At 44.1% G+C, this 27,755-nt stretch overlaps 1 protein-coding gene across 3 annotated transcripts in view; it reads left to right on the top strand.

The window, feature by feature from the left end:
- Window positions 1-27,755, top strand: part of LOC139366368 (follistatin-related protein 5-like) — a 187,083-nt gene that overhangs the window by 110,499 nt on the left and 48,829 nt on the right. For all 3 annotated transcript variants that reach the window (XM_071103776.1, XM_071103777.1, XM_071103778.1), the window contains 2 exons: window positions 13,790-13,986; window positions 21,092-21,212. In XM_071103776.1, the coding sequence (XP_070959877.1) occupies window positions 13,790-13,986; window positions 21,092-21,212 (318 nt within the window). The remainder of the gene's footprint in view (window positions 1-13,789; window positions 13,987-21,091; window positions 21,213-27,755) is intronic.

Below are 27,755 nucleotides of genomic sequence, written 5' to 3'. Positions count from 1 at the left end.
GCTAGGTCACTAGACAACATAGCTAGGTCACTAGATAACATAGCTGGGGCACTAGATAACATAGCTGGGGCACTAGACAACATAGCTGGGGCACAAGACAACATAGCTGGGGCAATATAAAGCATAGCTGGGGCACTAGACAACATAGCTGGGGCACTAGACAACATAGCTGGGGCACTAGACAACATAGCTGGGGCACTAGACAACATAGCTGGGGCACTAGACAACATAGCTAGGTCACTAGCAAAATAGCTGGGGCACTAGACAACATAGCTGGGGCACTAGACAACATAGCTGGGGCACTAGACAACATAGCTGGGGCACTAGACAACATAGCTGGGGCACTAGACAACATAGCTAGGTCACTAGCAAAATAGCTGGGGCACTAGACAACATAGCTAGGTCACTAGACAACATAGCTGGGGCACTAGACAACATAGCTGGATCACTATAAAGCATAGCTGGGGCACTAGACAGCATAGCTGGATCACTATAAAGCATAGCTGGGGCACTAGACAACATAGCTGGATCACTATAAAGCATAGCTGGGGCACTAGACAGCATAGCTGGGGCACTAGACAGCATAGCTGGATCACTATAAAGCATAGCTGGGGCACTAGACAACATAGCTGGATCACTATAAAGCATAGCTGGGGCACTAGACAGCATAGCTGGATCACTATAAAGCATAGCTGGGGCACTAGACAGCATAGCTGGATCACTAGAAAGCATGGCTGGGGCACTAGATAACATAGCTGGATCACTATAAAGCATAGCTGGGGCACTAGACAACATAGCTGGATCACTATAAAGCATAGCTGGGGCACTAGACAACATAGCTGGATCACTATAAAGCATAGCTGGGGCACTAGACAACATAGCTGGATCACTATAAAGCATAGCTGGGGCACTAGACAACATAGCTGGATCACTATAAAGCATAGCTGGGGCACTAGACAACATAGCTGGATCACTATAAAGCATGGCTGGGGCACTAGACAACATAGCTGGATCACTATAAAGCATAGCTGGGGCACTAGACAACATAGCTGGATCACTATAAAGCATAGCTGGGGCACTAGACAGCATAGCTGGATCACTAGAAAGCATAGCTGGGGCACTAGAAAGCATGGCTGGGGCACTAGACAACATAGCTGGGGCACTAGACAACATAGCTGGGGCACTAGACAGCATAGCTGGGGCACTAGACAACATAGCTGGGGCACTAGACAACATAGCTGGGGCACTATAAAGCATGGCTGGGGCACTAGACAACATAGCTGGGGCACTAGACAACATAGCTGGGGCACTAGAAAGCATGGCTGGGGCACTAGACAACATAGCTGGGGCACTAGACAACATAGCTGGGGCACTATAAAGCATAGCTGGGGCACTAGACAGCATAGCTGGGGCACTAGACAACATAGCTGGGGCACTATAAACAAGCTGGGGCACTAGCTGGGGCACTAGAAAGCATGGCTGGGGCACTAGACAACATAGCTGGGGCACTAGACAACATAGCTGGGGCACTAGACAACATAGCTGGGGCACTATAAAGCATAGCTGGGGCACTAGACAGCATAGCTGGGGCACTAGACAACATAGCTGGGGCACTAGAAAGCATAGCTGGGGCACTAGACAACATAGCTGGGGCACTAGACAACATAGCTGGGGCACTAGAAAGCATGGCTGGGGCACTAGACAACATAGCTGGGGCACTAGACAACATAGCTGGGGCACTAGACAACATAGCTGGGGCACTAGACAACATAGCTGGGGCACTAGACAACATAGCTGGGGCACTAGACAACATAGCTGGGGCACTATAAAGCATAGCTGGGGCACTAGACAACATAGCTGGGGCACTAGACAACATAGCTGGGGCACTAGACAACATAGCTGGGGCACTATAAAGCATAGCTGGGGCACTAGATAACATAGCTGGGGCACTAGAAAGCATGGCTGGGGCACTAGATAACATAGCTGGGGCACTAGATAACATAGCTGGGGCACTAGAAAGCATGGCTGGGGCACTAGACAACATGGCTGGGGCACTAGACAACATAGCTGGGGCACTAGAAAGCATGGCTGGGGCACTAGACAACATAGCTGGGGCACTAGACAACATAGCTGGGGCACTAGAAAGCATGGCTGGGGCACTAGACAACATAGCTGGGGCACTAGAAAGCATAGCTGGGGCACTAGACAACATAGCTGGGGCACTAGACAACATAGCTGGGGCACTAGACAACATAGCTGGGGCACTAGACAACATAGCTGGGGCACTATACAACATAGCTGGGGCACTAGCTGGGGCACTAGACAGCATAGCTGGGGCACTAGACAACATAGCTGGGGCACTAGACAACATAGCTGGGGCACTAGACAACATAGCTGGGGCACTAGATAACATAGCTGGGGCACTAGACAACATAGCTGGGGCACTAGACAACATAGCTGGGGCACTAGACAACATAGCTGGGGCACTAGACAACATAGCTGGGGCACTATAAAACATAGCTGGGGCACTAGATAACATAGCTGGGGCACTAGACAACATAGCTGGGGCACTATAAAACATAGCTGGGGCACTAGATAACATAGCTGGGGCACTAGACAACATAGCTGGGGCACTAGATAACATAGCTGGGGCACTAGATAACATAGCTGGGGCACTAGACAACATAGCTGGGGCACAAGCCAACATAGCTGGGGCACTAGACAACATAGCTGGGGCACTAGACAACATAGCTGGGGCACTAGATAACATAGCTGGGACACTAGACAACATAGCTGGGGCACTAGATAACATAGCTGGGCTCTAGATAACATAGCTGGGGCACAAGCCAACATAGCTGGGGCACTAGATAACATAGCAGGGACACTAGACAACAAAGCTGGGGCACTAGACAACATAGCTGGGGCACAAGCCAACATAGCTGGGGCACTAGATAACATAGCAGGGGCACTAGACAACATAGCTGGGGCACTAAACAATTTAGCTGGGGCACTAGAAAGCATACTGTAAATGGGGCACTAGACAACATAGCTGGGACACTAGTCAACATAGTTGGGGCACTAGACACTATAATAACATAACTGGGGCACTAGACACTAGAATAACACAGCTGGGGCACTAGACACTACAATAACATAGCTGGGGTACTAGACACTAGAATAACATGGCTGGGGCACTAGACAAAATAGCTGGGGCACTAGACAACATGCTGTAAATGGGGAATTAGACAACATAGCTGGGGCACTAGACAACATAGTTGGGGCACGAGACAACATAGCTGGGGCACTGGACACTATAATAACATAGCTGGGGCACTAGACACTATAATAACATAACTGGGGCACTAGACACTGGAATAACATAGCTGGGGCACTAGACAAAATAGCTGGGGCACTAGACAACATAGCTGGGGCACTAGACAAGATAGCTTGTGCACTAGACAACATACTGTAGCTGATGCACTAGACAACATAGCTGGGGCACTAGACAACATAGATTGTGCACTAGACAACATACTGTAGCTGATGCACTAGACAACATAGCTGGGGCACTAGACAACATAGCTTGTGCACTAGACAACATAGCTGGGGCACTAGACAACATAGCTTGTGCACTAGACAACATACTGTAGCTGTCACACCCTGACCTTAGAGAGCCTTTTTATTTCTCCGTTTGGTTAGGTCGGGTGTGATTTGCGTGGGCATTCTAATTTTCCTATTTCTTTGTTTGGCCTGGTAAGGTTCCCAATCAGAGGCAGTAGACAACGATAGTCTATCGTTGTCTCTGATTGGGGATCATACTTAGGCATCCTTGTTTCCCCCTTTAGTTTGTGGGATCTTGATTTTGCTAGTTGCTGTATAGCCTGCAGAACTTTATGTTCGTTTATCTTTTTTTATCTTATTTTTTTGGTGTTCATCAAAATAAAGAAAGATGTACGCTTACTACGCTGCACCTTGGTCTCATTCCAACAACGGACGTGACAGTAGCTGATGCACTAGACAACATAGCTCGGGCACTAGACAACATAGCTGGGGCACTATACACGATAATAACATAGCAAGGGCACAAGACACGATAACAACATAACTGGGGCACGAGACACTAGAATATCAGCTGGAGCAATAGATACTATAATAACATAGCTGGGGCACAAGACACGATAACAACATAACTGGGGCACGAGACACTGGAATATCATAGCTGGGGCAGTATAATAACATAGATTTTTATTAATTTTTTATTTTACCTTTATTTAACCAGCTAGGCCTGCGACCTGGCCAAGATAAAGCAAAGCAGTTCGACACATACAACAACACAGAGTTACACATGGAGTAAAACAAACATACAGTCAATAATACAGTAGAAAAATAAGTCTATATACAATATGAGCAAATGAGGTGAGATAAGGGAGGTAAAGGCAATAAATAGGCCATGGTGGTGAAGTAAATATAATATAGCAATTAAAACACTGGAATGGTAGATTTGACAGTAGATGAGTGTGTAAAGCAGAAATACTGGGTGCAAAGGAGCAATATAAATAAATAAATACAGTAGGGGAAGAGGTAGTTGTTTGGGCTATTTATAGATGGGCTATGTACAGGTGCAGAGATCTGTGAGCTGCTCTGACAGCTGGTGCTTAAAGCTAGTGAGGGAGATAAGTGTTTCCAGTTTCAGAGATTTTTGTAGTTCGTTCCAGTCATTGGCAACAGAGAACTGTAAGGAGAGGTGGCCAAAGGAGGAATTGGCTTTGGGGGTGACAAGTGAGATATACCTGCTGGAACGTGTGCTACGGGTGGGTGCAGCTATGGTGACCAGCGAGTAGAGATAAGGCGGGACTTTACCTAGATGACCTGGAGCCAGTGGGTTTGGCGACGAGTATGAAGCGCGGGCCAGCCAGAGAACGTACAGGTCGCAGTGGTGGGTAGTATATGGGGCTTTGGTGACAAAACGGAAGGCACTGTGATAGACTGCATCCAATTTTTTGAGTAGGGTGTTGGAGGCTATTTTGTAAATGACATCGCTGAAGTCGAGGATCGGTAAGATGGCCAGTTTTACGAGGGTATGTTTGGCAGCATGAGTGAAGAATGCTTTGTTGCGAAATAGGAAGCCAATTCTAGATTTAACTTTGGATTGGAGATGTTTTATGTGAGCCTGGCAGGAGAGTTTACAGTCTAACCAGACACTTAGGTATTTGTAATTGTCCACATATTCTAAGTCAGAACCGTCCAGAGTAGTGATGCTGGACGGGCTGGAAGGTGCAGGCAGCGGTTGAAGAGCATGCATTTAGTTTTACTTGAATTTAAGAGCAGTTGGAGGCCACGGAAGGAGAGTTGTATGGCATTGAAGCTCGCCTGGAGGGTTGTTAAAACAGTGTCCAAAGAAGGGCCAGAAGTATACAGAATGGTGTCGTCTGCATAGAGGTGGATCAGAGACTCAACAGCAGCAAGAGCGACATCATTGATATATACAGAGAAGAGAGTCGGCCCAAGAATTGAACCCTGTGGCACACCCATAGAGACTGCCAGAGGTTCGGACAACAGGCCCTCAGATTTTACACACTGAACTCTGTCTGAGAAGTAGTTGGTGAACCAGGCGAGGCAATCATTTGAGAAACCAAGGCTGTTGAGTCTGCCGATGAGGATGTGGTGATTGACCAAAATTGACCAAAGTCGAAAGCCTTGGCCAGGTCGATGAATGGGTCACTATATATAATATATATATATATATATATATATATATATACAGTGGGGAGAACAAGTATTTGATACACTGCCGATTTTGCAGGTTTTCCTACTTTTTTCCTAGCATTTAGAGGTCTGTAATTTTTATCTTCAACTGTGAGAGACGGAATCTAAAACAAAAATCCAGAAAATCACATTGTATGATTTTTAAGTCATTCATTTGCATTTTATTGCCTGACAGAAGTATTTGATACATCAGAAAATAAGAACTTAATTTGGTACAGTAACCTTTGTTTGCAATTACAGAGATCATACGTTTCCTGTAGTTCTTGACCAGGTTTGCACACACTGCAGCAGGGATTTTGGCCCACTCCTCCATACAGACCATCTCCAGATCCTTCAGGTTTCGGGGCTGTCGCTGGGCAATACAGACTTTCAGCTCCCTCCAAAGATTGTTTTGTTGGGTTCAGGTCTGGAGACTGGCTAGGCCACTCCAGGACCTTGAGATGCTTCTTACGGAGCCACTCCTTAGTTGCCCTGGCTGTGTTTTTCGGGTCGTTGTCATTCTGGAAGACCCAGCCACGACCCATCTTCAATGCTCTTACTGAGAGAAGGAGGTTGTTGGCCAAGATCTCACGATACATGGCCCCATCCATCCTCCCCTCAATACGGTGCAGTCATCCTGTCCCCTTTGCAGAAAAGCATCCCCAAAGAATGATGTTTCCACCTCCATGCTTCATGGTTGGGATGGTGTTCTTGGGGTTGTACTCATCCTTCTTCTTCCTCCAAACACGGCGAGTGGAGTTTAGACCAAAAAGCTATATTTTTGTCTCATCAGACCACATGACCTTCTCCCATTCCTCCTCTGGATCATCCAGATGGTCATTGGCAAACTTCAGACGGGCCTGGACATGCGCTGGCTTGAGCAGGGGGACCTTGCGTGCCCTGCAGGATTTTAATCCATGACGGCATAGTGTGTTACTAATGGTTTTCTTTGAGACTGTGGTCCCAGCTCTCTTCAGGTCATTGACCAGGTCCTGCCGTGTAGTTTTGGGCTGATCCCTCACATAGATCAAATCAAATTTGTATTTGTTACATGTGCCGGACAACATAACTTTGTCTATAAACACTAGAATAACATAGATCAAATCAAATCTTTATTTGTTACATGGACCTTACTGTGAAATGCTTACTTACAAGTCCTTAACAAACAATGCAGTTCAAGAAAAAAATATTGTTTACAGACAAATTATTTCACTTATAATTCACTGTATCACAATTCCAGTGGGTCAGAAGTTTACATACACTATGTTGACTGTGCCTTTAATAAAACCTGTTATGGCTGCAATCTCGATATTGGGATCGATATGACAACTGCCAGTGAAAATAGAGGGCGCCAAATTCAAACCACAGAAATCTCATAATTACAATTCCTAGAACATACATGTGTTTTATATAATTTTAAAGCTATTCTCGTTGTTAATCCCACCAAAGTGTCCAATTTCAAATAGGCTTTTCAGCGAAAGCATTACAAACGATTATGTTATGTCTCCACCAAACCACAATTAAGCACAGCAATTTTCCAGCAAAATATAGCATTCACAAAAAACAGAAATTAAGATAAAATGAATCACATTGGCGCGTTATATTTACTAGATTCACTGCATCAAGTGATTTTGCATAGCCACATCGTTTCAACAGAAATACTTATCATAAATGTAGATGATAATACAAGTTATACACATGGAATTATAGATATACCTCTCCTTAATGCAACCGCTGTGTCAGATTTAAAAAAAGTTTACGGAAAAAGCAACCCATGCAATAATCTGAGACAGAGCTCAGAACATTAGCCAAATTAGCCGCCATGTTGGAGTCAACAGAAACCTGAAAATACATGATAAATGTTTCCTTACCTTTGATGAACTTCATCAGAATGCAGTCCTCGAAATCCCAGGTCCACAATAAATGCTTGATTTGTTAGAAAATTTCCGTTATTTATGTCCAATTAGCTACTTTGGTTAGCGCGTTTGATATACAATTCCAAAGTCACAACGCGCCTCCACTATAACGTGACGAAATGTCCAAAAGTTCCGTAACAGTCAGTAGAAACATGTCAAACGATGTACTGAATCAATCTTTAGAATGTTGTTTACATATATCTTGAATAATGTTCCAACCTGAGAATTAGAATGACTTCAGATGAGTGATGGATCGCACGTCCTTCATCTGTGAACGAGCCTGGTGAAAGCGTGGTCCACTCATGGCTGTGGTGACTATTTCCTGTGTCAATCGAACCCCCCTTCACATTAGAGTCATCAGACAAAGTTCTATTGACTGCTGACATCTAGTGGAAGGCGTAGGAAGTGAAAACTCAACCATATCTTGCTGTAATTTCAATGAGACCTTGGTTTAAAATCTGCCACCTCCAGAAAAAAAAGAGGAAGTGGAGAATTTCTCAGGTTTTTGCCTGCTACATGAGTTATGTTATACTCACAGACATAATTCAAACAGTTTTAGAAACTTCAGAGTGTTTTCTATCCAACACTACTAATAATATGCTAATATTAGCAACTATGACTGAGGATCAGGCCGTTTGATATGGGCACCTTTCATCCAAGCTACTCAATACTGCCCCTGCAGCCATAAAAAGTTAAACAGCTTTCAAAATTCCAGAAAATGATGTCATTTGAGTCAATTGGAGGTGTACCTGTGGATGTATTTCAAAGACTACCTTCAAACTCAGTGCCTCTATGTTTGACATCATGGGAAAACCAAAATGAAGTACGACAAAGATCGTACTTTTTGGAGAAATGTCCTCTGGTCTGATGAAACATAAATTGAACTGTTTGGCCATAATGACCAATGTTATGTTTGGATGAAAAAGGGCATGCTTGCAAGCCGAAGAACACCATCCCAACCGTGAAGCACGGGGGTGGCGGCATCATGTTGTGGGGGTGCTTTGCTGCAGGAGGGACTGGTGCACATCACAAAATAGATGGCATCATGAGAAAGTAAAATTACATGGATATATTGAAGCAATATCTCAAGACATCAGTCAGGAATTTTAAGCTTGGTTGTAAATGGATGTTCCAAAAGGACAATGACCCCAAGCATGCTTTCAAAGTTGTGGCAAATTGGCTTAAAGACAACAAAGTCAAGGTATTGGAGTGGCCGTCACAAAGCCCTGACTTCAATCCTATAGAAAATGTGTGGGCAAGGAGGCCTACAAACCTGTCTAGTTACACCAGCTCTGTCTGGAGGAATGGTCCAAAAATCACTCAACTTATTGTGGGAGGCTTGTGGAAGGCTGCCCGAAACGTTTGACTCAAGTTAAACCATTTAAAGGCAATGCTACCAAATACTAATTGAGTGTATGTAAACTTCTGACCCACTTGGAATGTGATGAAAGAAATAAAAGCTGAAATAAATAATTACCTCTACTATTATTCTGACATTTCACATTCTTAAAATATAGTGGTGATCCTAACTGACCTAAACCACTGCATTTTTTCTAGGATTAAATGTCAGGAATTGTGAAAAACTGAGTTTAAATGTATTTGGCTAAGGTACAGTTACAGTGCCTTGCGAAAGTATTCGACCCCCTTGAACTTTGCGACCTTTTGCCACATTTCAGGCTTCAAACATAAAGATATAAAACTGTATTTTTTTGTGAAGAATCAACAACAAGTGGGACACAATCATGAAGTGGAACTAAATTTATTGGATATTTCAAACTTTTTTAACAAATCAAAAACTGAAAAATTGGGTGTGCAAAATTATTCAGCCCCCTTAAGTTAATACTTTGTGATTACAGCTGTAAGTCGCTTGGGGTATGTCTCTATCAGTTTTGCACATCGAGAGACTGAATTTTTTTCCCATTCCTCCTTGCAAAACAGCTCGAGCTCAGTGAGGTTGGATGGAGAGCAGTTGTGAACAGCAGTTTTCAGTTATTTCCACAGATTCTCGATTGGATTCAGGTCTGGACTTTGACTTGGCCATTCTAACACCTGGATATGTTTATTTTTTAACCATTCCATTGTAGATTTTGCTTTATGTTTTGGATCATTGTCTTGTTGGAAGGCAAATCTCCGTCCCAGTCTCAGGTCTTTTGCAGACTCCATCTGGTTTTCTACCAGAATGGTCCTGTATTTGGCTCCATCCATCTTCCCATCAATTTTAACCATCTTCCCTGTCCCTGCTGAAGAAAAGCAGGCCCAAACCATGATGCTGCCACCACCATGTTTGACAGTGGGGATGGTGTGTTCAGTGTGATGAGCTGTGTTGCTTTTACGCGAAACATAACGTTTTGCATTGTTGCCAAAAAGTTCAATTTTGGTTTCATCTGACCAGAGCACCTTCTTCCACATGTTTGGTGTGTCTCCCAGGTGGCTTGTGGCAAACTTTAAACGACACTTTTTATGGATATCTTTAAGAAATGGCTTTCTTCTTGCCACTCTTCCATAAAGGCCAGATTTGTGCAATATACGACTGATTGTTGTCCTATGGACAGAGTCTCCCACCTCAGCTGTAGATCTCTGCAGTTCATCCAGAGTGATCATGGGCCTCTTGGCTGCATCTCTGATCAGTCTTCTCCTTGTATGAGCTGAAAGTTTAGAGGGACGGCCAGGTCTTGGTAGATTTGCAGTGGTCTGATACTCCTTCCATTTCAATATTATCGCTTGCACAGTGCTCCTTGGGATGTTTAAAGCTTGGGAAATCTTTTTGTATCCAAATCCGGCTTTAAACTTCTTCACAACAGTATCTCGGACCTGCCTGGTGTGTTCCTTGTTCTTCATGATGCTCTCTGCGCTTTTAACAGACCTCTGAGACTATCACAGTGCAGGTGCATTTATACGGAGACTTGATTACACACAGGTGGATTGTATTTATCATCATTAGTCATTTAGGTCAACATTGGATCATTCAGAGATCCTCACTGAACTTCTGGAGAGAGTTTGCTGCACTGAAAGTAAAGGGGCTGAATAATTTTGCACGCCCAATTTTTCAGTTTTTGATTTGTTAAAAAAGTTTGAAATATCCAATAAATGTCGTTCCACTTCATGATTGTGTCCCACTTGTTGTTGATTCTTCACAAAAAAATACAGTTTTATATCTTTATGTTTGAAGCCTGAAATGTGGCAAAAGGTCTCAAAGTTCAAGGGGGCCGAACACTTTCGCAAGGCACTGTAGTATGTAGTATATACTCATTAAGTATGTAATATACAGTGTGTTAGTATGGGTATTCCTTCACAGCTTATGAGATTCGCGGTTACATTTTTTAGGAACTTCTTATATTTTTAAACACAGATAATAGAAACACGCTGTTTTCACATATGTAGTCACTGGTATGGTGGTGGAGATAATGAATATAAGGTTGAAAAGTAGCACATTTTCCCATTAAGTATATATTTTTAGTTTTTTATTTGCTACCATGGCTGTTAAAGGGATACTTTGGGACTTTGGAAATGAGGAGGAAGAGCCAATGCTAACTAGCATTAGCGCAATGATTGGAAGTCCTTGCAAGCAGATACCCATAGACATTGCGCCAACACAAGATAGCAATTTCCTTCAAACTGCATTTTAGAAGTCCATCTGACTCTGTGGAAGTAGATAAAGGGCCTCATTGCCAAAATACTGAAGAATCCCTTTAATGAATACTCACTAATGTCTGTTCCTGTGTGTGTTTGTATTATATAAAAAGAGAGTGAGTCTGTGAGTCTGTCTGTCTGTCTGTCTGTCTGTCTGTCTGTCTGTCTGTCTGTCTGTCTGCCTGTCTGTCTGTCTGTCTGTCTGTCTGTCTGTCTGTCTGTCTGTCTGTCTGTCTGTCTGTCTGTCTGTCTGTCTGTCCCTGTGTGTCCAGGGCTTTTGATGACACTGACCTTCATATCCCCTGGGCTAGGGCTAGCAGCCATTTATCTTTTATTCATTCTGCCATTTCTGAGGACGGCAGCTTTTCTATCACCAAGGCTTGTCAGAAATGAGGCAATTTCATGATGTGCGGCGCTTGGCGGTCAAATGGTGCACAGTCACACACTGTAACAGGTGATGCCACAGTCCTGGAGAGGCTGTGTCTATGAAGGCTCCAGCTTTGGGATGACTGTCTGTCACTGAATGTGTTACGCCACTTTTGAGAACACTTGTCTAAAGTAACTCAAAACATTCCCTGAAACTTTCTTTCATACTTTAGCATTTTCTTTTTGGATTGGATGAAAGCAAAGTCTACTCAGGTGTTTCGTAATTGACAACAGCCAATGGAGCTGTCATTATGAGAGTGACACTTCTCTGCGTACAAGAAAATAAGTTTTACTATATGTCATGTGTTGGAACAACAAGTTCCAGTCATTATTTTTTGCTCGTAACTCTTCTATGCTAAATATTTATTGTAGTTGACTCTTTTGATGAGTATCCTGTGATGGTGCATTGCAAATAAAAATCATAAGCTTTCCTCCTACTGTCAGAGTTGGTGTTTGACATTGAGCAATGATTTCGCTCATCGATGGCTTTCTGTTGACGTTGATGTGGCTTTTTTGGAGGTGCAATGATGTAAGTTTGAAGTCAATGTTCATGTTATCTTAGGGAAAGCAGTCATACAAAGCATTGCCATTTAGCACACTCACAATGCTGATGCACCCCCTCCCCCTGAACATGCAATACAGAAAACAATATATTCCAGGATGAAGTTTAATGAGTGTTAGGTATTCACTGGTGGGTTTTTGACAGTTAGGTTAAATATGTCAGGTAGGTTTGACAAAAAAAAGTACACATTTTTTAAAATCTAAATAGAGTTGATCATGTGAGGTTGTTGCTATTATGATTTGAATGCCAATGCTTTTGATCAGAATATTAACATAATTAATTGATATCGTACATATGGTAAAGTTAAGAGCTTAATAACACTCCCTTGGCAGAGACCAAAATAAGAAGGAAAACATTCTGCCTCACATGTAATTCTTTGTACATATTATATGGAAAACAAGGCATCTGACATTTGAATTACAGTGTACTGTTTGCATAATGTACTGGGTGGTTTACATATGAAGTGACACAACTGACGTTTGAATTACAGTGTACTGTTTGCATAATGTACTGGGTGGTTTACATATGAAGTGACACAACTGACGTTTGAATTACAGTGTACTGTTTGCATAATGTACTGGGTGGTTTACATATGAAGTGACACAACTGACGTTTGAATTACAGTGTACTGTTTGCATAATGTACTGGGTGGTTTACGTATGAAGTGACACAACTGACGTTTGAATTACAGTGTACTGTTTGCATAATGTACTGGGTGGTTTACGTATGAAGTGACACAACTGACATTTGAATTACAGTGTACTGTTTGCATAATGCACTGGGTGGTTTACATATGAAGTGACACAACTGACGTTTGAATTACAGTGTACTGTTTGCATAATGTACTGGGTGGTTTACATATGAAGTGACACAACTGACATTTGAATTACAGTGTACTGTTTGCATAATGTACTGGGTGGTTTACATATGAAGTGACACAACTGACATTTGAATTACAGTGTACTGTTTGCATAATGTACTGGGTGGTTTACATATGAAGTGACACAACTGACATTTGAATTACAGTGTACTGTTTGCATAATGTACTGGGTGGTTTACATATGAAGTGACACAACTGACGTTTGAATTACAGTGTACTGTTTGCATAATGTACTGGGTGGTTTACATATGAAGTTACACAACTGACGTTTGAATTACAGTGTACTGTTTGCATAATGTACTGGGTGGTTTACGTATGAAGTGACACAACTGACATTTGAATTACAGTGTACTGTTTGCATAATGTACTGGGTGGTTTACATATGAAGTGACACAACTGACGTTTGAATTACAGTGTACTGTTTGCATAATGTACTGGGTGGTTTACATATGAAGTGACACAACTGACATTTCTAACTCAAACAGCTCCTTTCATGAAAGCTTGTACCTTAATATTCTGCATTAACAGAGACTCATTAGCACACAGGTGTGCCCATTGACCCTAATATGTGTCTTACATGATTCAGAAATTGTAGACACTAACTTATTCTCTCTTGTTGTTGTTCCTCAGATGACAACTGCAGACTGAGTGACTACAAGAGGCTGAAGACCAAGATTCTGGACATGTATGACCAGAGATACATGGCAACTGGCAACCGTGGAAGCCATAAAAATAACATGGCCACCAGGAAGAAGCTGGTCGATGTTGTGTTTAAGCGCTTCGACGCTGATGGTAGCAGGAGAGTAGACAGTAGTGAACTATCACAGGTGAGGAGATGAGGGTGGGACTTGGATGTCAATAAGTGCTTCGAAGAAAAGGGAAAACCAACAACATCCCAACATTGTGTTTGCTACACACCAAGGAGTAGTGAACTGTCACAAGTGTGGACATGAGGGTAGACTATAAATCCACAGTAAATGTCTCTCCCACATGTCAGTAGCCATGCCATCGCACCTTCCTTGTATTGAAAAGCTTAAACAAACAGAACCTAAACATTGTGTTTACTAAACTAGGAGTTTACTATGAGCCATCTTAATGTCCTCAGCATTATTTTCCATTTTATTCCCTTCATTTGGTCTTTAATTCGTAAAGCGAGGTACAAAGAGTTGCCGTTAAATCTTTCGAAATATAATAATCCAAGTCAAAGGAACTTTCCGCTCATGGGAGAATGCTGGCTTTGACTGTTGTTGCCAGAAAGCGTGGTTGAAAAGGGAGATTTGAGATGCTTTCGTGAGAAAAGAAGACATTTTACGCAAAATAAATACATGTCTCACAGTACCTGAGGACTAGTTTATATGCCATGCATTTAAATAATGAATAGGTAGGCAACTACTACTGGTTTAAATAACCTTTCAACTGCTCTCAGGTCAGTTTCATACTAATATATCCAGCGGCACTCTGATTCCGCCAGTCTCTATTGGAATGATGTGAGAGAGGAAACTAGCTTGATTCATATTCTTATGCATTCACTTTTTTTATACAAAGTGCCCCATTTGATTACTGCCAACAGCTCTGATATTATTAAACTATATTTTCATATAATTTGCATTTTTTTTTACATAACAGCGAGGCTTTCAGCTCAGAGATGAGAGCACAAATCAATGCAAAGTGGGTGAAATAAAGTGTTAGGCTTTCTTTGAATATGCAAATATGCCCCGTTGACACATTGGAAAGTTGCTTTAGGTAGTAACCATAGATACCAAAGGTATTAAACTACGGATGACACTGAGGACACCAATGTCACGTTCTGACCTCTATTTCCTTTGTTTTTGTATTTATTTAGTATGGTCAGGGCGTGAGTTGGGTGGGCAGTCTATGTTTGTTTTTCTATGTTTTGGGGCAGTTCTATGTTTTCGGCCTAGTATGGTTCTCAATCAGAGGCAGGTGTCATTAGTTGTCTCTGATTGAGAATCATACTTAGGTAGCCTGGGTTTCACTGTGTGTTTGTGGGTGATTGTTCCTGTTTTTGTGTTTGCACCAGACAGGGCTGTTTTGAGTTCTCACGTCTCTTGTTTTTTCGTTAGTTTGTTCATGTATAGTGTCGTCAATAAATTACAATGAACAACCACCACGCTGCGCTTTGGTCCGCCTCTACTTCACAAGAAGAGAATCGTTACAGAATCACCCACCACAACAGGACCAAGCGGTGTGGTAATGGGCAAAGGAGAAAGCAGCAGCAGGAGCAGCGCGAGGAGGTATGGACATGGGAGGACGAATTAGACGGTAAAGGACCTTGGGCTCAGCCAGGAGAATATCGCCGCCCCAAGGAAGAACGGGAGGCGGCGAAAGCGGAGAGGCGCTGGTATGAGGAGGCAGCGCGGCGTCGTGGATGGAAGCCCGGGAGTCAGCCCCAAAAATTTATTGGGGGGGGGCTAACAGGGAGTATGGCTACGCCAGGTAGGAGACCTGAGCCAACTTCCTGTGGTTACCGGGGGGCTAGAGAGACCGGGCAGGCACCGTGTTATGCTGTGGAGCGCACGGTGTCCCCAGTGCGGGTGCACAGCCCGGTGCGGTACATTCCAGCTCCGCGTATCGGCCGGGCTAGAGTGGGCATCGAGCCAAGTGCCATGAAGCCGGCTCTACGCATCTGGTCTCCAGTGCGTCTCCTTGGGCCGGCTTACATGGCACCAGCCTTGCGCACGGTGTCCCCGGTTCGCCTGCATAGCCCAGTGCGGGCTATTCCACCTCGCCGCACTGGCAGGGCGACCGGGACCATTCAACCGGGTAAGGTTGGGCAGGCTCGGTGCTCAAGAGCTCCAGTGCGCCTGCACGGCCCGGTCTATCCGTCACCACCTCCACACCCCAGCCCTCCGGTGGCAGCTCCCCGTACCAGGCTGTCTCTCCGGCCCATCCGTCCAGAGCCTTCCTCCTCTCCAGCGCTGCCGGAGTCTCCCGCCTCTCCGGCGCTACCAGAGCCTTCCTCCTCTCCAGCGCTGCCGGAGTCTCCCGCCTGTCCGGCGCCGCTGCCGGAGCCTCCCGCCTGTCCGGCGCCGCTGCCGGAGCCTCCCGCCTGTCCGGCGCCGCTGCCGGAGCCTCCCGCCTGTCCGGCGCCTCTGCCGGAGCCTCCCGCCTGTCCGGCGCCTCTGCCGGAGCCTCCCGCCTGTCCGGCGCCTCTGCCGGAGCCTCCCGCCTGTCCGGCGCCTCTGCCGGAGCCTCCCGCCTGTCCGGCGCCTCTGCCGGAGCCTCCCGCCTGTCCGGCGCCTCTGCCGGAGCCTCCCGCCTGTCCGGCGCCTCTGCCGGAGCCTCCCGCCTGTCCGGCGCCTCTGCCGGAGCCTCCCGCCTGTCCGGCGCCTCTGCCGGAGCCTCCCGCCTGTCCGGCGCCTCTGCCGGAGCCTCCCGCCTGTCCGGCGCCTCTGCCGGAGCCTCCCGTCTGTCCGGCGCCTCTGCCGGAGCCTCCCGTCTGCCCGGCGCCAGCGCCGCCCGTCTGCCCAACGCCGCCAGCGCCGCCCGTCTGCCCAGCGCCGCCAGCGCCGCCCGTCTGCCCAGCGCCGCCCGTCTGCCCAGCGCCGCCAGCGCCGCCCGTCAGCCAGGAGCCGCCAGTGCCGCCCGTCAGCCAGGAGCCGCCAGTGCCGCCCGTCAGCCAGGGGCCGCCAGTGCCGCCAGTCAGCCAGGGGCCGCCAGTGCCGCCAGTCAGCCAGGGGCCGCCAGTGCCGCCAGTCAGCCAGGTGCCGCCAGTCAGCCAGGGGCCGCCAGTCAGCCAGGGGCCGCCAGTGCCGCCCGTCAGCCAGGGGCCGCCAGTGCCGCCAGTCAGCCAGGGGCCGCCAGTGCCGCCAGTCAGCCAGGGGCCGCTAGAGCCCCTCTGTCCCGAGCAGCTGTCCCTCTGTCCCGAGCAGCTGTCCCTCTGTCCCGAGCAGCTGTCCCTCTGTCCCGAGCAGCTGTCCCTCTGTCCCGAGCAGCTGTCCCTCGGTCCCGAGCAGCTGCTTCACCTCTGTCCCGAGCGGCCCCTCTGTCCCAAGCAGCCCCTCTGTCCAGTGGGGTCATTGAGAGGGGTGGGCATGGTGAGTAAGCCACGGAGGCGGACAATAAGGCGGACTGAGACAATGGCGAAGTGGGGTCCGCGTCCCGCGCCAGAGCCGCCACCGCGGACAGACGCCCACCCAGACCCTCCCCTATAGGTCAAGGTTTTGCGGCCGGAGTCCGCACCTTTGGGGGGGGGTACTGTCACGTTCTGACCTCTATTTCCTTTGTTTTTGTATTTATTTAGTATGGTCAGGGCGTGAGTTGGGTGGGCAGTCTATGTTTGTTTTTCTATGTTTTGGGGCAGTTCTATGTTTTCGGCCTAGTATGGTTCTCAATCAGAGGCAGGTGTCATTAGTTGTCTCTGATTGAGAATCATACTTAGGTAGCCTGGGTTTCACTGTGTGTTTGTGGGTGATTGTTCCTGTTTTTGTGTTTGCACCAGACAGGGCTGTTTTGAGTTCTCACGTCTCTTGTTTTTTCGTTAGTTTGTTCATGTATAGTGTCGTCAATAAATTACAATGAACAACCACCACGCTGCGCTTTGGTCCGCCTCTACTTCACAAGAAGAGAATCGTTACAACCAAGCTATGAGCCATCGTCTATCCAAGTGTTTGAATGTCAGTCTGTCCATAAACATCCACTGCACAGATTGAGTAACGCCATGTTGGTTTTAAACATTCCTCACAGGAAAATGCTACAGTCTCTCTTAAACCTTGAGGCATATGGTGATGTTGACACACAGTACATACGGTATACAGTACAAACGTGTTGTAGCTATTTTAAGGCAAAGTTTTGAATGTCTTGTTTACAAAAGCACACCGCAGTCATTCATTCTGAATCTCAGACGTTGACACAGTTGACCTTAATCTATGTCACATCACAGAGGTCACTTATGGCCAAGAATTCAATCAGTAAAATAACTAATTTCCTCGCTCTTCACTCTTGCCATGTTAAATTATACAAATTTGATGTGACCGATAATTTCAGACCTCGTTTACGAGTCTGCTATTTGTGTAATTGTTCATTGTAAAAGAGGTGTTACATTTGACTGACCGTCTAATGTCCCGTCGCCTCTGTAAATGGGGTGTTAATTTGACACGGACTGTGGCTGCATTCCGAACACACGTTACAGATGTTTCTCTAGCATAATGCGTGTCATTTTGTTAGTTTAGTTAAAAGGTTCAGGCTTGGCATGGTGTGTGTTTATGTGTGGGGATGTGTGTGTGTGTACTTCCATGCGTGTGTGTGTGTGCATGTCTGGGTGGAGGGGGTGGTGCACTCCCTCCCTCCACACAATCTTCAGACACTGATCCCCTTCTTTATGTTGTTGCAATCAGATGGGTCGATTCTGCCAGTACATCCAACCCAAACATCAACTACAGAGCATGGGAAAGATGGTTTGATTTCAGGCAGGGACATAAAACATTTAAAAGATGGTGTGAGAATCACCAAAGACTAGGGTGACACACAGCCACTCTGATATTACCATCTCCCTTAATCAAACCATCTGCCATGGGGCCAATCAGGAAGGCAGAGAATACTTTGGAATACCATGTTTTTTGATAATACTTTCTCTGAACCAATTGTGCCTAGGTAATGCATTATGAATGCATACAATTGCCATTCAAGTATTGTTGTAGATTTTCTAAAAGGAGACATAGCCTTTTATGAATGCTTGTAATGCCCTGTGAAGTGACAGAGCTCAATACATTTCTAGTGCATTATCATACACAGATGGCTTGAAGAACATTTTCAAATGTAACTAATGAGGTTCAATCGTCAAACAAATTGTGATCATTCTACATAGCTTACACTTTTAGTTCAATAAGTGTTCAGAAAGCATAGCCAAAACGCTGCAGGGAAAAAGACAAAGTAGAGGATGATTCATTAAGCAGTAACATTTTGTCAAGCTTTATGACAGCTGATCTAGAATGATGGATGAGTGAATGTCGCCCCGAGATGTGATTTATTTCAAACCTTATATAAAACATAACAGGTCTTTGCACCATGAAAAAGGGTTTCCTCAGCATATTTACTTCCAGAAATAAGAGATCAATAGACAATCAAGGTCAAACTTAAATGTGAAATTGAGTTTAGGTTAGAAACCACATACTTAGAAAGAGAATTGATCGTGTTACATTGCATGCTCTATGCTGTAACATTAGAAATCCAAGTTCCATGGTTGGTTCCCGGGTGTCAGCACCAAAAAATGGAGATGGGGGGGGAAAAGGTACAAGAAAAAAGCAAACCTCAGATGCCAAAATACCAGACTTAGACTTACTGCCTAGACTTACAGTGCCTTGCGAAAGTATTCGGCCCCCTTGAACTTTGCGACCTTTTGCCACATTTCAGGCTTCAAATATAAAGATATAAAACTGTATTTTTTTGTGAAGAATCAACAACAAGTGGGACACAATCATGAAGTGGAACGACATTTATTGGCGTGCAATTATTCAGCCCCTTTACTTTCAGTGCAGCAAACTCTCTCCAGAAGTTCAGTGAGGATCTCTGAATGATCCAATGTTGACCTAAATGACTAATGATGATAAATACAATCCACCTGTGTGTAATCAAGTCTCCGTATAAATGCATCTGCACTGTGATAGTCTCAGAGGTCCGTTAAAAGCGCAGAGACCATCATGAAGAACAAGGAACACACCAGGCAGGTCCGAGATACTGTTGTGAAGAAGTTTAAAGCCGGATTTGGATACAAAAAGATTTCCCAAGCTTTAAACATCCCAAGGAGCACTGTGCAAGCGATAATATTGAAATGGAAGGAGTATCAGACCACTGCAAATCTACCAAGACCTGGCCGTCTCTCTAAACTTTCAGCTCATACAAGGAGAAGACTGATCAGAGATGCAGCCAAGAGGCCCATGATCACTCTGGATGAACTGCAGAGATCTACAGCTGAGGTGGGAGACTCTGTCCATAGGACAACAATCAGTCGTATATTGCACAAATCTGGCCTTTATGGAAGAGTGGCAAGAAGAAAGCCATTTCTTAAAGATATCCATAAAAAGTGTTGTTTAAAGTTTGCCACAAGCCACCTGAGAGACACACCAAACATGTGGAAGAAGGTGCTCTGGTCAGATGAAACCAAAATTGAACTTTTTGGCAACAATGCAAAACGTTATGTTTGGCGTAAAAGCAACACAGCTGAACACACCATCCCCACTGTCAAACATGGTGGTGGCAGCATCATGGTTTGGGCCTGCTTTTCTTCAGCAGGGACAGTGAAGATGGTTAAAATTGATGGGAAGATGGATGGAGCCAAATACAGGACCATTCTGGAAAAAAACCTGATGGAGTCTGCAAAAGACCTGAGACTGGGATGGAGATTTGTCTTCCAACAAGACAATGATCCAAAACATAAAGCAAAATCTACAATGGAATGGTTCAAAAATAAACATATCCAGGTGTTAGAATGGCCAAGTCAAAGTCCAGACCTGAATCCAATCGAGAATCTGTGGAAAGAACTGAAAACTGCTGTTCACAACTGCTCTCCATCCAACCTCACTGAGCTCGAGCTGTTTTGCAAGGAGGAATGGGAAAAAAATTCAGTCTCTCGATGTGCAAAAGGTGGCGCTACAAAGTATTAACTTAAGGGGGCTGAATAATTTTGCACGCCCAATTTTTCAGTTTTTGATTTGTTAAAAAAGTTTGAAATATGCAATAAATGTCGTTCCACTTCATGATTGTGTCACACTTGTTGTTGATTCTTCACAAAAAAATACAGTTTTATATCTTTATGTTTGAAGCCTGAAATGTGGCAAAAGGTCGCAAAGTTCAAGGGGCCGAATCCTTTCGCAAGGCACTGTAGCTTTAACTGTAACTTCCATACTTGACCAGACTTAGCTTTAACTGTAAGTTACCTACTTGCCCAGGTCTCAATGCATTTTTCTGTTGCAGGTCATCAAGCAGGAAGGTCTGTTCAAGGAGGTCTCTGAGTGCACCCTGTTTGACCTTCTCAAATACAACGACATCAACGACGACGAGCACCTGACAAAGGACGAGTTCTATACAGCTTTTGGTGAGTGGCAGGATGAACTGATGATGCTTATGTTTTGTCATTCAGGGCGGTAAGGTTGTGTAAAATACTCAAGTGTGTATTTGAGTGCCATGTGTATATTTTTCTCTTTTCTTTGTTTTACCATTTCCTTTTTCCTTTTTTGACAAGGATATTTGAAGAATATACCCTCCACAGGTTGTGTTGAATTGGACAATAGACATGCTTTCAGACACATAGAGTTAAACACTTTATAAGTAACCTTTATGTGACAGCAAAGTGGATAAAACTGTTTACAATGTTTCCTGTTTACTCAAAACCATGGTTGAACATTTTTTATATATTCCTATACAATAGCTACACTACCAAAAGTTGTTCATATCTCTCTGAATGACCAGACCAGTTCTCATCGCTCGAGCTTTAATTGTGGGAGATTTACAATTCATCATAGGCTATTTAAGGGATATCTTTTCTTTCTCCCTGTCTATGGCAGCTAGTTCTTTTACTTAGTTAATATTCATGACAAACCACTAAAATATAAGACTGAGAAAGCATGAACCCCGTTTGATAAAATTCATGAAATTGCACAACGTGTTTTAATGCTCGTGCCCATTTACTCTGTAGGATCCAACCAAGCAATGGTGAGCTTGATATAATTTAGCCGTCTCTTAGTCTGTGAGATAGCCTACTATACACTACGGAGTTGAATGTCATTCCAGCCTTTCAGTCCCTTAGCATTCATAGTCCTTTTGAATGCCCTCTTTTCACCCAAAGCTAAATTCAGATAAGGCTAAGAATGTGTTACACGTCCAGAGGTAGAAACAGTTTTCAGTTAGGATTATATTGAACAGGTAAACCCATTAAATCTACAGACCTCCAGCTTTCATGTGCATTATGAACACAATGCCTCTGTGTTCCCTTTACCTCAGTAAAGATAGCCGCTATACCAAAGCCTTAAATACCACCAGCTTTGCAAAAGGTTTTGTGATCACTCTAACCATTTTAATTTATTGTTGCAGATGTTTTATGTAAGTGAACGTAAAAAATAAGAAGATGAACAAAAAGTTAGGTGAACCTCAATGATGGTGCTGACTACTGTCGCTTCAGATCGTGTAGCACTTAACTACACAACTAAATGTTAGTTGAGTCCTATTTTTCCAGTTCCCAGGTCTCATTAGCCAAGTCAATGGGCTCCAATAAAATATAATACCATAAGATTACTTGTATAGGACATTTGTTGATTCAGTATATTTAGAAATGTAGTACCATTTTGCAAATAACAGCAGTAAATGCAGAACTAGCCAACAATCCCGATGAAAATGAGAACTGTCTTTCACAGGATGTGTGTCTGTTTTGCTAATAAGGCCTTGCATACAACTTGGAATATTCAAATCACAGCAACGTTGTTTGTCACTGTTAAAGATAAGACACTAACGTCCATGCATAATTCATTGCCTCCATCCCATATTCAAGAAAATAAAAATCAATCGCTTCAGCTAGCAGTAAGGTAAATATCTAGCAGGAATGATGGCTTTTAATTAGACCAAGTTACTGATAGAAATGAAATGATGTCTGCCACACTACAGATAGTCTTATGTATTGCCATCCTTGAATAACTTGGTGAATGTAATGCACTCCGGGTTTAGGACAGATAAGGCATTCACGTCCTATACATTTGATGTCACCTTAACCTTAGGGCGTGGGGAGGGTAAAATACCAAGGTTGCAGATGTCACTGTATCGCTAAGTCTTGTTTGTAGGATCAAACACTAAATATTAGAGGGTTTATATCTATGAGAACCCATTGGCAGCTTCTGAATAGATGAGGAGAAGGAAAGAGCTGCTGGTGTACATGCTTTATTTTCTTCCTGGCTGACTGTCTGTCAGTGACTGTCCGTCAGTGGCTTTCCGTCAGTGACTGTCCGTCAGTGGCTTTCCGTCAGTGACTGTCCGTCAGTGGCTGTCCGTCAGTGGCTGTCCGTCAGTGGCTGTCCGTCAGTGGCTGTCTGCCAGTGACTGTCTGTAGTAGGCAGTGGCTGAAGTATTGATCCAGAGGTTGATGGTTGGTGACAGGCCGATGGCCGATGGACCCCATGGCTTTGAAACGTGTCACTTGTGTTTTGCGTAGTAGCTTGCCATTGCACAGTCTAATCCTGCGTCCCAAATGACACCCTATTTCCTATATGGTGCACCAATTTTTGAACGGGCCTGTCACGTTCTGACCATAGTTCTTTTGTGTTTTCTTTGTTTTAGTGTTGGTCAGGACGTGAGCTGTGTGGGCATTCTATGTTGTGTGTCTAGTTTTCCCGTTTCTATGTTTGGCCTGATATGGTTCTAAATCAGAGGCAGGTGTTAGTCATTGTATCTGATTGGGAACCATATTTAGGTAGCCTGTTTTGTGTTGGCTTTTGTGGGTGGTTGTCTTCTGTCTTCATGTGTCTGCACCAGACAGAACTGTTTCATTTTGTTCACATTTGATGTTTTGTATTTTGTAGTGTTCAAGTTTATCGTCTTTATTAAACATGATGAACACTAACCATGCTGCGCTTTGGTCCGATCCCTGCTACACCTCCTCTTCAGAGGAAGAGGAAGAAATCAGCCGTTACAGGGCCCTAATGAGCCTTGGTCAAAAGTAGTGCACTAACTAGGGCATAGTATGCCATTTGGGACGCACCTAAAGGTGATCGGTGTGGAAAACGTTATATAAGTCTAGGGTATATCAGTTAATGTCATATGGCGTATCATCTATTAAGAGGATTCACACCTCGGTAGCCTATGTTAATCAGTTATCCCTTTTTATTTGGAATGAACCACATTGATGTCAGCGATGGAAGTTATTCATGCTGGTAGTTAAGTAAACAGTTCAAGTATTGTTCTTTCTCCATATAGAACATAATAACGATCTCAGCAGCTTATTTGATCTTTAATTTGCCGATTCTTATGAGCTCCAAAATTCCTCGATCTGAATGTGGATTTGCAAAGATAGAAAATTAGTTTACTTAAACTCTGGCTCTTCTCTATGGATCATTATTAGACAACCAAAGGAGACAGCCTCATCTTCTTCAGGGCAGCGGCAGATGAAAATGGTTTCTGGGCCTGCCTGCCTCCATTAAGACAACTCTGGTCTTATTCATTGCTCGCGGCGCATTGACAATTAATGGATCATCATGCTTTCTCACGACAAGCTCCCATGGAGCATTCTGCTCACTGGCTTCAAGGAGTGCTGTTAAATTTGATCCATTTTCCAAAAGTGTGATTTTTGCAGAATGTGTTATGTATTAGAAAAATGTGAAATGCTTTAACAAAAAAATATATTTTTATTTTCCATCTTTTTTTCCCCTGGAAATATCCTCAAAATCACTTGAGGTACTGAGACAATAGCCAATTGGGCCTTATCAATCTCCACAGGGGAATTTCACATAATTTCTAACTTAAATCCATGACAAATTGCATTTTTGCGACATGGAACCAATTTTAACAGGATATAGCCTTTGTAGAAGAGTACTCGTTGTTTCACAATAGGATACAAGAATGTCTTGTCTTCCAGAAGTTTGGTCCGTTATCAAATATAGCTTGCGTATTCACATGCCTTTAGTGAATCTTGTAGTCTGATATCTTGTAGTCCATTAATGTATATATTCCTTGACATCAAAGGAGATTGCATGACTTAACATTTCACTATATGCTTGATCAGTGATGTACTATATTGATTAGTAAGAAGTCATTACCTGAAGTGTTTACTGAATTTCTATATGTAAACTATAATTCCAGAACATTGCAATTGACTGGATTTATTACAATCAGAGCTCTCTGTGATATTGGGTAGGATTGTAAAGTTTATGATTAAGATATGATATATATGATACATCCATCTAGTAATGGGTCGGACTCTCCTTTCCCTCCAGAACAGCCTGAATTATTTGGGGGATAGATTCTAAAAGGTGTGGCATTCAAACCTTGCGCAATTGGTATCAAGGGACCTAACATATCAGGAAAACTTTCCCCACATCATTACACAACCGCCACCAGACTGTACCATTGACACCAGGCAGGATGGGGCCATGGACTCATGCTGATTATGCCAAATCCTGACTCTGCCATCAGCGTGATGCAACAGGAACCGGGATTTGTCTGACCAGGCAATGTTTTTCCACTCCTCAATTGTCCAGTGTTGGTGATCGCCTGTTCACTGGAGCCGCTTCTTCTTCTCTTCTTTTAGCTGAGTGGAACCCGGTGTGGTTGTCTGCTGTAATAGCCCATCCGTGACAAGGATCGACGAGGTGTGCGTTCTGAGATGCCGTTCTACACACCACTGTTGTACTGCGCCGTTATTTGTCTGTTTGTGGTCTGCCTGTTAGCTTGCACGATTCTTGCCATTCTCCTTCGACCTCTCATCAAATAGCTGTTTTTCCCACAGGACTGCCACTGATGGGACGTTTTTTGTTTGTCGCACCATTCTCGGTAAACGCTAGACACTGTCATGCATGAAATACCCAGGAGGCGTTTCTGAGATGACTGGCACCGACGATCATACCATGCTCAAAGTTGCTTATGTCACTCGTTTTGCCCATTCTAACTTTCAATATAACAGTAACTGAATGGCTTGATGCCTGTCTGCCTGCTTTATATAGCAAGCCACGGCCACGTGACTCACTGTCTGTAGGAGATAACCATTATCGTCAACAGGGTGGTGTATCTTATAAACGGGCCACTGAGTGTATGTGATACATACAGTTTATGAATCACACAGTGTGTAGGAAAGCTGCATGATAGAAAAACCACATCTCTACAAAATGTAATATCATGTGTACCATAATCTTTCTTATAGACGTTAGTCCTCCTTCCTATCACTGTTGACAGACATACAGACAGAAGGGAAGCATTTCCATGTAAACAAACGCACTGGCTCCATGCCTCTCAAACATTTCACGGCTCTTGTCAAGGAGGGGTATGCTGTTGACACGATCACATCGGATTGCAGTCTAGAGAGGTATGCAGCTATTGGAGCAACGTTGTACTTTGAACATAATGATGCTATTAAGATCCCTACCTTGGAGCTAGAAGGCAATTATTTAATGCATCTCTGGACACTCAACTGTGTGTTGAACTCACTCCCTCTTGCTTTTCTTGAGCCCGCTGGTGAGATGGCTTACTGGTGCACCTCAATCAAACCTGCCTTTAAAACACACATACGCACATAGATATGTACACACACTTACAGATAGACACACACACACACACACACAATACACACGCACGTACGCAATTACGTACGCACGCACACGCACGCGCACACACACAGGTGGGAAGGCGCTCAATATTATTCACTGTTACGAACCGCAGAATAAGGAATATAACTCACTTGAGTGGGTGAGAGCGGCATCACAGCCAAATCAGCATGGCCCCCTTATGATAAAACCAAACCCCAAATGTACCTTGCATTTTGACGGGATAGATTTTCTCTCAATGCCTTTTTCACAAGGTAGTTTTGATCAAATTAGTCCAGTTACAATGGTCTTCAGCCATGTGTGGTCGGTCCCACGAGGCTCCTTCACCAGCTGCTCTATAAACTAGGCTCCAGGCTGATCAGGTGAGGTAATGCACTCAGTAAGTTCCACTTTTACAGGCTTCGCTCACATTTATAACCTTGGTGCAGAGGTTTTTATTTCAATTGGCTTTACTTGCAGTCTGCTTTATGAAGCTTTAAGTCTTGATCAAAGTATTACTGGTATTGGCAGGGCTGTTCCTGTCTGCAGACGTTGATATTGGAGCAGGTAATTCAGTCGAGCTAACCCTCCTATCGGTCTAGGGAACCCTAAACCCAAGTGGAGTGATTTGGGGGTCCTTCAAAATGATGTAACAGCACTAGACAATATATCTTAAAAAAACAGCAGCAATGGAGATAACACCTCTTTGGAGGATGTGTGCCACATATATGATAGATATAATGTTGGGAAAGCACAAGAGAGAAACAGAAAGAGAGAGAAACAGAAAGAGAAGGAGAGAGAGGAGAGAGAGAAACAGAGAGAAAAACAGAACAAGAAGGAGAGAGAAACAGAAAGAGAAGGAAAGAGAGAAGGAGAGTGAGAAACAGAAAGAGAAACAGAAAAAGGAGAGAGAGAAACAGAAAGAGAAGGAGAGAGAGAGAGAAACAGAAAGAGCTAGGTGAGCAGGGGAGTAGCTAAACGACAGTGACAGCTATTTTCCCTGACAACCGTTCCTCTACTGTGCCATAGGTGATTTAGTCTTGGGCGGTGGGCATGGACCAACATCCCATTATGGGAACAGTTGGGGAGTAAATCAAAAACTAGACCCAGCCGTTAATCACTAATTACAGGCTGGATGTTGAAGGTTAGGTCCCTCCCAGGAGAAAAGCCATGGAAGTCCAAAACAAGACGAAAGGAGCAGCCAGGGTCACTAGTCGTTCTGATAAATCAGAGGCCAGAGAAGATCGGATATAATGTCCAGCAGCCCACACTGAGTTCGATTCGATCAATAAGAAATTGCCCATTCTGTGCCTGTACAGACTTCGCATGCATGGGGTTTGGTGGTTTCCCTCCAACAGTAT

This window comes from Oncorhynchus clarkii, chromosome 14 (assembly GCF_045791955.1).
Source record: "Oncorhynchus clarkii lewisi isolate Uvic-CL-2024 chromosome 14, UVic_Ocla_1.0, whole genome shotgun sequence".
In the NCBI taxonomy this organism is placed as follows: domain Eukaryota; kingdom Metazoa; phylum Chordata; class Actinopteri; order Salmoniformes; family Salmonidae; genus Oncorhynchus; species Oncorhynchus clarkii.
The sequence above is the reverse complement of the archived record's forward strand: the minus strand, read 5'-3'. Positions and strand labels throughout refer to the sequence as shown.